The sequence below is a fragment of the Talpa europaea genome, assembly GCF_964194135.1.
Source record: "Talpa europaea genome assembly, chromosome: 1".
NCBI lineage: Eukaryota > Metazoa > Chordata > Mammalia > Eulipotyphla > Talpidae > Talpa > Talpa europaea.
In genome coordinates, this window is record NC_140073.1 from 31,870,527 (window position 1) to 31,881,223 (window position 10,697).

General features: G+C 47.1%; 1 protein-coding gene across 1 annotated transcript; it reads left to right on the forward strand.

The window, feature by feature from the left end:
- Nucleotides 1-382: 382 nt before the first annotated feature.
- Nucleotides 383-9,376, forward strand: CSRP3 (cysteine and glycine rich protein 3; the record flags this gene model as incomplete). Its single annotated transcript, XM_084239556.1, has 5 exons — nt 383-494; nt 3,132-3,300; nt 5,286-5,415; nt 6,584-6,677; nt 9,051-9,376. 5 exons carry the CDS (start codon nt 383-385, stop codon nt 9,125-9,127), a joined length of 582 nt encoding a protein of 193 aa, XP_084095682.1. The 3' UTR covers nt 9,128-9,376.
- Nucleotides 9,377-10,697: the final 1,321 nt, after the last annotated feature.

Consider the following 10,697-nt stretch of genomic DNA (forward strand, 5'->3'; position numbering starts at 1 on the left):
TTTTAAGACCCAAAGTGGAAAATAATAATAATACTTAATATTTGTATATAATTCTATATACACAAAATCAGCTTATCCATTCCTCCCAAGAATCCTATAAGGTACATAATAGCAGGTGCTATCAAAATTTTACAGAAGTGGAAGAAACTGAGTCCCAAGTGGCAAAGTGACCTGCTCAGAGCTATGAGTGTGTGAGCTTATTCAATGACTTCTACACAGTAACAATTCATTGAATGAATGAGTGAATGAATGGATGAACCACCAACACACTGGAGCTGGAACCCCTGCACTACTTGGGATTGGTGCCCTCCTGAGCTCACCTAAATTTAGGGTATTTGCTTTATGTCCTGCTAGACTTGACCTTGATCAGAGAGGCTTCACGATGCCAAACTTGGGTGGAGGAGCAAAATGCGGAGCTTGCGACAAGACCGTCTACCACGCGGAAGAAATCCAGTGCAATGGAAGGAGTTTCCACAAGACCTGCTTCCACTGTAGTGAGTTGGGGGAATGCCAAGAGGGCCCTCCAGCATCCCGAGGGCATTTCAAAGTTCACAGCTAGCCACAGAAACTGTCTATCTGTGCCACTCAAAGTATGGTCCCAGGCAGCAGTTTGATGCATCACCTGGGAACCTGTTAGAAATAGAGCTTTGGGGCCCCACCTAGAGAAGGGATAATGCTCTTCTGAGCAACTTTCTTCAACCATGTGTCCAGCTCAGAGGCCTTTACCCTGCAGCTCAAAGTCAGAACAAGCTGGACTGCCCACTCCCCCCACTCTTCCACCCCCGCCCCCCCCACCCCAGTTCTTAGTGCTGAAAACCTTGACCCAGTGGCGACATTTACAAAGTGTGACTTGGCAGAGAATGAAACCCTCACTTATCTGGAGCCAGGATGCATTTGGCTCCATGTGTTGCTCTCACTGGCCAGTTGTTGCTCAAGTCAGCTGTGACTGCTATTTCCTAAGACAGAGCCTGTGCCTGGTGGGGAGCAATGCATGCAAATTCTGTAAGATTCAGAAAGGGAAGTGTTTGGGAGTCCAGGCACCGATAATTTGACAAGGGAATCTTGACCATCACCTGCTGGACACAGATTCACAAAACTGGTGGATCTTTCAGATCCTGTAGCTCATCTGGAAGTCTGCTCTGCCCAACTCATGACTCAGAAAACTATTTCTCCTCTCCCAAGTGTGTGCAGCAGAGCAAAGTGTAGAACCAGTACCTTCAGATTCCCAGTCCAGTCTCTTTGACACCACTGCATTCTCGTTTCTATTCCTGGTCCTGTTTTGGGAGGAGTCTGTTTGGGCCACTTAGCTTCTTTGGTTCCCTCCAGTGAGTTTGACTTCAGGAATGACTGTGCTGGACATTTGACAGGCCCTGACCCCAAGGATCCCCCTCCCGCCCCTTAATCCTGGAGGGCCACAAGGCATCCCATTAACCCAAACTGTCTGATAAAGAACTTGAAAGGTTGGGCTCCATCTGTTAAGGCAGGAAGACACACCATCCTTAAGCTGCTAGAAATAGTAATATTTTATCTGCTGCAGGAGTTTTCATTATCCCTTACCTCCCACAGCAAACATAATTATCATCGAAGAACAGGAGGAAACACTGAGTGATTGGGTTGGTGGATTTACTAATGCTTTGGATCTTAATGACGGGCAATTACTTTTAAGTCATCATACACATCCATCAGATTCATCATCATTATTACAATTATCCAGAAGTTCCTGCTAAAGAGGGCTTATGCCATGTGCTCTGGCTCTTGTCCAAAAACAGTTATTATTCTTTAAAAAGAGTGGGAGCGAGGAATACTGGAAAGGACACTGCAGCTGGAGTAAAGAGTACTAGGTTTGAGTCTGGATTCTGCTTTTACTAACTGTGACCTTGAGCAAGTTATTTTGCCATCAAGCCTCAATTTCCCCACAAACACAGTGGAGATTGTTATACCTATTGCACACGGTAGGGTTCTTGATGTGGAAATCCAACCTTCTAGTACTCCCTTTTCTTTTGATCAACTTTGATATCTGAGTGAGGATAGGAAGTGTGAGGGAAGTGTTCTAGAATAAAAGGAGTCTTTCTAGGCAGATGCCCTTTTCAATCGAGCCATGGGAAGAGGGATCTGAGCACTTGGTGGTCTTCCCTTTGAACTCTTTGATATTTTCCTTAGAACTCATAGGTTGGATAGGGTCATGAGCAGTGTGTTTCTCGAGTGGTCATGAAGGGGCGTGGCTGGAAGCACGCTTTCTATATTATGATCACAAGACTTGCCTGGTCTCATGACAGGCAGGGTCAGCCGCTCACAAACAGGTGCTGGGCATGAGGGAGATGCTGAGGGTGAAGATGCAAAGAGAGAATTTGTATACAATTGGGGCCTGAATATGTGTGAGATTAGAAAACATCTCCAAATTGATATATTATTGATTTCTACTATAAATGAAATATTATAATTAGACATTTGACATTTTCACTTATATCTCTAAAAGTTCATTTTTTCAAATCGGCAAAAAAAAAAAATCTTCTATAAACCTTCTCTTTGGAAAGATGGAGATTTGCCTTATATATTTTGTATTTCTTGGAACGATTTAAATTAGATAATGCAAGGAGCCAGGGGGCTTTAACCAATATAAGACTAGTCTATGAGAACAGGTCTACCCCTGACCCACCTCTCCTGTTTCCAGAAATGGACCCAAATTAGCCTCAGCGATAATTGTCTCCTTGAACATCACCATGGCTTTTATAGGCCATAAGTAAAGAAACTGTTTAAATCTTGTTCTGATAATTATAATTAAAAAAGATCTTCTCCAATCCTACCCCCTACACACACACACACACACACACAGGAATTTGGGTTGAGACATTCAGAATTCAGGGTGCACATATTCAGCCTTCCAGCTGGCTACCTTTGAACCCATTACTTCCCTTTTCGGTGCCCCAGTCTCCTCATCTGGAAAGTCAGGACTGTCTTGGACCCCATGACTCAGGCCAGATGTTCTGGTCAGGGGTCAAAGTTGTATCCTGGGCAGGAAAGCCTCTGGTGCTGTGTGTCTGGGCCTCGGGCATGGCTCTGAAGGTGCAGGCTCTGAAGTGAGGAGGAATCCTCCCCTACCCCTAGCCCCCTAACCTCCCTTTCCTCGACAGTGGCCTGCAGGAAGGCTCTGGACAGCACCACAGTGGCTGCTCACGAGTCAGAGATCTACTGTAAGGTCTGCTACGGGCGCAAGTATGGCCCCAAGGGCATAGGGTACGGACAAGGTGCCGGCTGCCTCAGTACTGACACAGGGGAGCACCTGGGCCTCCAGTTCCAACAGTGAGTACTACCCCTCCCCACTGGCCCTCTACAGCCCCCTTATGAGGACAGTTTATTATGTTCCCATAGCAACATTTTCTGGAAGTGAGAGAATGGACTCCATTGTTGACTTGCCAACAATAGGAATACTCAGTCTGACCAAGTTTTAACAATGTGTCAGTTCTCCCAGGACTCTCTTTAAATTATCTGCCTTTCTAAAGGGCAATTACTTTTACACCATGGCTCATGGTTTGCATGTCAAGAGAAAACTCAGGATGTACAGATGTTCCATTGTTTGACCTTTGCAAAACTGCGAGGAGTCTCTTTTCTTCCCCTTTGAGCGTTTCTGTGTAAATCACATAAATATGGCAAGGAAGCAGTGGCTGTTCACTGTGTACTTGTCACAAGAGATTTCTTCCTTTGGGTTGTTAAATGACTCATGTCTGCATCGTAGGGGGAGTGGAGGCGTGGGGGTGGGCGATGCCTCAGGGGTAAAAAATCAATTGTGACTGTCCTGTGGGTCTTTCCGCTGCTTGTTGCCAATACAGTGCTGAGTGTCCCCCAACATTACCCTAGGGAAGCCAGGAGCCCAGCCTGTGCCACCTCCACCCACCAGGCTGCTCCCCAAAGTCCAATTTCTTGGTGATCACACTGACCTCTAGCCCACAGCTGAGTCCAGATTGACAACGTGGGGCCTGCAGCTGCAATCTGGCCAGCTGGTACCCAGGCTCGGCAGTGCTGTGGGACTGGGCAGAGACCCAAACTGACCGAGCAGTGTTCATGGAGGGTCACCCCAGTGCAGACCATCTGAAGAGTCATCTGGTTGCTTCCAAAGAGTGTGATTCATAGGAGAGCCTGGAATAGTGGTGTGATTAGTCATTCTAATTTTTCTCAATAATCAACCCCAACTGGAGACTGTTCAAAGAAGAAAGATGGTAGCAAGCAATTCCCTGCCAAGTATTACCCAAAGCTCATTTAGGGCTTTCTTGTGAGGCTGCACAAGGAAGAACATGGGAAGAGCTCTGGGGTTCACCCCAGCTCCACCAGTAAGAGCTGCCTGACCTTGGGCCATTACCTCTCTGATCCTCTCCTCCAAGGCACCCTGTCTGCTTGGAGGGTCATGGTGAGACTCGGAGGCTAGAATGTACAGGCAGAGCCATTGGTCGTGCACCACTTTATTGTGCCCCGTAGATATTGCTCTGTTTTCAAGGCCCTCCCGGGACAACTCGCTGAAGGCTATGATAGTATTTTTTTAGCATGACTATTTATATACTAAGATATGCACATTGTTTTTCAAGTCCTAATGCTATTATGTGCCTATTAAACTAGAGTACAATTTAAACCTGATTTTTATGTGCACTGGGAAACAAGCATTTTCGCGTGACTTGCTTTCTTGTGATACTTGCTTCCTTGTGGAGGTCTGGAACTGAATCTGCAATATCTCTAAGGGGCATTTGTGCAAGAAAACACCACAGGCTATGGGGACACAAGGGCTTGTGGACATTGCTGTAAAGAGGACAGGCAGCCTGTAGATGCGGGATGACAGCTTGAATAGGAACAACAAACACATCCTTGCTGGACTGTGATTTGTTTGAATCAACTGTCAAGATCCCATCTTGTCCTCTAATATCATTTCCACAATTCACTTCGGAGAGCAGACAGTGGGCATCAAGATGCTTTGGAGGAAGCTGTACAAAGGATCACAACATAGCAACACAACAACGCAGGCTAACACACACAGGACATTTGCTAAGTGTTTCACAACAGAAAGGAAAGGTTTAAACCAGTTACAGCTGGTGTTCATAAGCCCTCACTACATGCCAGCAGGCACCATTCTGAGTGCTTGGTTCACATTGCCTCACTTAACCCTGGCAACTAAACCCTCCTCATTTTCCAGATGAGGAGTAAGAGGCACAGAGGAGTTATGTAACTCACTCAACGTCACACAGCTAGTCTTATTTGCAAAGGGAGTCCAAAGGTTTGACTTGATTGTCTATTTTCACTAGGTCCCCAAAGGTGGCACGCTCGGCCACCTCCAGCACCCCTTCCAAATTCTCCAAGTTGGGAGAATCCGAGAAGTGCCCCCGATGCGGGAAGTCCGTCTACGCTGCTGAGAAGGTGATGGGAGGCGGCAAGGTGAGGACTTGTGTGAGCTCCACAGAATGTGCTCACCTTCATGGGATCAGTCGGGAGGAATGAGAAGAAAGTAGGAACTGTGGGTGGGTGGGGCCAGACCCACCTTTCTCTTTAGCTGCCAGGACCTACTTTAGGATTGCCCTCTTCATCCCTTTCCCGGGCTTTGACCATCACCCTGGGGTGCCCTTGGAAACAGAACTGCTGCAATTTGATGCAGGCTAGCCCAGGAAGGAGAAGGCACTCAGGCAGAAGCTCTAGAGATGCAAAGGTGTACAAGCCCCCTGCCCTCGGTTTCCTCATCCTCCCAGAAAGGTGTCAGCTCTGGGAAGCCATCACCACTGTGTAACTCAGCCTCCTGCTGGCACAAGTGATGGTTAGACAAGCAGCAGAGAGAAGCAGCCTCACTCACAAATGTCCTGTCTTGGGACAGTCATTGAAAGAGACAGAAATGCACACTTGCTCATTGAGCTCTGTTTCAGGCCTGAAGCCAGGGTGTTCAGCACAGGATTGGGCCTGATGAAAGAAAGCAAGGTAGGGGGAAGGGCCATGGAGAGACTGCTTTAAATTCTAGGGCCATCTCCACAGGGCAGGGCATTCGAAGATATATGAGAACCTTACTGCTGGGCCTGGTACGCAGGCTGTGGGGACAAGGCAGGGTCTCATGTGAGATCCAAGCCAGGCGGCTCTCTCCCATCAGAAACACGCAGAGAAAAAACAAACAAAACAAAACAAAACAAAACAAACAAACAAAAAAAACAGAGAGTTAGTATTAAGTGAACTGCCTGGATACTTGCCTTATTTCTGCATTTTTTTTGTTCTTCAACTTTATATTTGGTATAAAATTTACCTACTGCTCCAAGTCTAAGTTCTCCCCTCCCTGGCTTATTTCTTGGTCCTCAGAAAAGGGAGGCTCTTTTCCATTTAGTCTGTTCCAAAGGGATAATATGGCAATGACAATGATAACTTTATTTTTATGGGTTCTGAGAACTGCTGGCCAGGTCCACAGCATCTCATTTTTTCTAGATGGCCAGAAAAATTTTTCTGGAGGCCAATTAGGTACTTTAATATTAAGATGGTGGCGTCCCTATATGTGCTGCCTCTCAGAGGGGACTTAATGTGCCATTCACTGCATTAACTCTGTGACCCTCTGCTCTCCCTGGACCCTCAGCCGTGGCACAAGACCTGCTTCCGCTGTGCCATCTGTGGGAAGAGTCTAGAATCCACAAACGTCACTGACAAAGATGGGGAACTTTATTGCAAAGGTGAGTGGTTCCAGAGACTCCCTGGAGATCTTTTCCCAAGGAGCGTCCTTGGAGGGGAAGCTGAGTCCCCGGAGAGAAGCTGGCGTCTGCCAGGAGGCAGGTGACTCAGCCTGAGCAGGTCTGGGCTGTCAGAATGGGGTCCAAAACCCCCTAAGGAAAGAGATCATTTGCCTGACCCAGGCCTCCTCTTCCGTGGGAGCCCTGGCCCATGCTTAGAGAGGCTCAGGAGCAGCTGGGTGCCTGGGGGGAGAAGAGGATGAGGAGGAAGCAGAGTTCTGACTTTGGTCCTAGAGGAGGCCTCAGGCCTGGACAAACAGCATCCTAGACCCCCAAAATATCACCCCAAAATATGTCGTCCACCTGGACAGCAAATCAGGCTGACTGGGGGAGGATGAACTCAGTTTAGCATCTTTTGACCTTTTTAAGACATATCTTTGTCTCCCTCCTCCCTTTTCCTTTCACCCCTCTTCCCCACCCTCTTCCCTCCCTCCGTTGCTCTCTCCTTCCATCCCTCCTGGCATATCTGTCCCTGATGCCGCACATCACTCAGTGATCACAGGGACAGAACTGACAGCAGGCTTTCCTCCTGGCCCTCACAGCTCCGTCACTGGCTGTCTTGTGTTCCTTTGTCTGTGGAGATGTAGCTGAGGCTCAGCTCCTTCCTGACTACATGCAGAGGAAGGGATGCGTTTGGGTCAAGGCAATATGTCCTGAACTTAAGAGCCTTCCCTAGGCCTATTCTGTTCCTCACTAGGTTACCCCCTTCCCTTACACCTAATGATGGTGTCTCAAGATATCCAATGACGTGTTGGGGTGGGGTGACAGGAACCATGCGAGAGGGGCAAGAGAGAGGACATTACTTACCCAGACTGTAGGTTTCGGGGTGAGGGGGCCCAATGGCCTGTGATAAAGGAATGGGGTGCTTTGGTGGTGGGTGTGGTGTGTGGTGACATCCATCTGAGGAAGTGTAAGCCTATCCCCTAAAGCATATCCAGTGTTGTAAACCAATGTTACAATGATAATAATTGTGCCAGGATGTGAGATGAGGGGGCCACCCCCCAACATATCTGCCCCTCCACGAAGGTGCTCTTCTCTGAGCCACTGCTACCTGGCACCAAGTCACATTGTAGAGAGTTCTATGGAAACAGTGGCCTTCAACTTTCAGCCTCCTCACAACCTCCAGGTGTCTGAGTCAGCGAGAGGGTGTAAGCCAGGTGCTGGGGGAGCCACCTGATGCTTGGGCAGGTGGGCTGGAGCCCTGGGCCAGGGACCCTACTTTGTCACTGTCTGGCAGAGCACCAGAAAGTCCCTGTCTTTCTCTGGCTTCAGTCTCCTCATCTATGTGATGGTCATAGCAGAGCTCCCCGCCCAAGGAAAAGGGTGAAAACATCCCCTAGGATTTTGCCTCGTTATTTGTGTGAGGGTGTGATGGGTCATCAGCAGCTCCACTGGAGCTATCTGAGAAAACTCAGCCAGGATTCTTGCTCCTGCTTAGTCTAATCCAGAAATACAATATGGCCTCAATATCTGCCGCCAGTGATTCCGTCAGTACTCAAAGGACAGAAGCTTCGTTAAACTGTCTCGTGGAGTTCACTTGGCCTAAGTGACCTTCCTTGAATGGGTCATCCCAAGACACCTACCTTACAGCAGAAACAATCCTAGTTCTTTGCACATAAAAATTTTTAAATACTTAAAAAAAAAGGGGGGGGGGTAAGTTGGCAAAGCTTTTCCCATGAGACAGGATGGGAAGTAAGACACTGTCTGATGGGCTGCCTTCTCCAGGCGATGGATGGTCCTCAACATTCAGAGGCCTAAAATGCAGCTAGCACTGAGATCAGCATGTGCACCCTTAATAGCATTTTCAAGTGATAACAGAGGGCCAGATGCAATAAGAAGCATACAAAGAGGCAAAGTGGTCAGCTTGGGGTGTAAGAGAAGTCTCCTTAGCAGACAGGTTTCCTCTGGGTTTTGAGGGGCAAATACAGGTTTGAAGGGGGACATCCCAAGAATGGGGAGCAGTGAGTGCCCATACACCAAAGCTGAGACCTCTTGGTTTTTCCAGGAACTGTCCTGGAATAGAGGGAGGGAGGTCGAAGCAGGAGGCAAGAGGCAGCAAGGCAGGGCAGATGATCAGGGGCCAGATTATGGCCACTCAAATGAGAACATGTCTCTGAACGCACTTGCACTTGATGCAGTGCAAAAAAAGGTATAAACAAGTGTTCTGGGTAGACCTAAATAAAATAGTTTCACATACTTAAAGACTAACCTATGAATAAATTTGTCAAAAGGATGCTTCTTGCAGGTGGAGGGACTGCAGGCAGAAGGAACTGAGATAATTGCACTAACCACCCATTCTCACCTTCTCATTCACAGTTTGCTATGCCAAAAATTTTGGGCCTACTGGTATTGGGTTTGGAGGTCTTACACAACAACCAGAAAAGAAAGAGTGAAAAAAACACCATTTCTGGATCTTTCAACAACCTGAGGCACTTGCGTGGTAATCCTGCCCAGATTTGGGGAAACCTTTCCCCCAAACAGCTTCTCATTTGTCTGTGGACATTATTCCTCTTTAGAAGTGATGATTGTTTTGCCCTAAGTTTGAAGAGACCTTTGGAAGAAAATGATTAAAAGCCTAATTTGTAACACAAGCTTCATTATTCACCATACCTGGCGGGGTGGGGGGCGAGACAATAAATAAATGTGTCGGTGATAACTAGTCTATCTCTGGATCTTTTCGTTCAAATAGAGGGATATTGTTTAAAAAAATAGAGCTGGTTCAAAAATAAGTGTGGCAGAAGATGGAATGAATTTTTTTTTATAGGTTTTTTTTTTTAGAGGCATGTTTTATTTATTTGTTTGTTTATACAAGCACTGGGTACAGTCAGAAGTGTGGGAGGGTGAGAGGATTCACCAGAGCCAGAGCGGGGAGCAGAGCAGGCAGAAGGACCGAAGTACACTGCTGGGGGGAGCAGCGGGCGGCAGGAGAGGTCTGCGGCCATGTGGGACCCTCCTCTGGTGGCCGGGGAGCAGCTGGGGATCGAACCGGCGCCGCAGAGGCCGCGGGCAGCTTCGCAACCCAGCGCTCAACCGCTGCGCCACTGGGGAGGCCCAAGATGGAATGAATTTTTATGTCAATTGGGGAAGGGGTGAGGAGGAGGAAACACCAGGCAAAAAGAAAAGTCTTCTGGAACTTGTCAGCTGAGCTCCCTTCTAGTTCCTGTTAAGGGAGAAGAAGGCAGGCGTCCAGGAGGACAGAGACAACTTGAGAGACTATTTTAAACTTAACATCAAAACTAATAAAACTGCTGAAGAGTCGATCCTTTTGTTCTATGCTGGGCTTGACAGTATCACACATTTTGGGAAAACTCAGAAATGGCAACAAAATGTGGAGCTTGCTTCTGTGGTATAAACGACAGGATGATTTTCTTTTATTCTAAGACAATTCCCTAGGGTGTAGCAATTTTCTTAGAACTTTTCCTCCATCAAATTGCCAGTCTCACAAATGAAATGTGGCCAATTAAAAATGTCTTTCTCTGCTTCCTCAGCAAGTTCTCAGCAACTCGAATGTGTGTTTTCTTGGGTTCCCACTTTTAACAACCACAGCATTTCTCCCACCACCATGCAATTCTGAGTTATTTGGAATAAATGAAAGCAAATGAAAATCTATTGATAAAAATGATGAAACACTAAACCATGTTTAGTTCCAGCGTACCCAGGAAGGTTTTCTTTAAAAACGAGCATTTGTTCATTCACAAGCATTGCTTATGTGCTATCATGGACAAGACTCTGTGTGCTGACTTCAGTCCTTATTTATCTTTTTTTTTTTTGTGTGTGCTCAAAATGCAATTACATCTGATCATTTCTTGTATTCGGTCAGTATTAATAGAATGGTCCAGAAGAGAAAAAACAGCTGGCAGAGATTGTGCATTTTTCCACTTGTCCAGACTCCAGCTGGGGTAATCCAGCCACTGAGTTCCACCAAAACTGCCTGAGGATGGAAACGCTGCACATTGTACATTC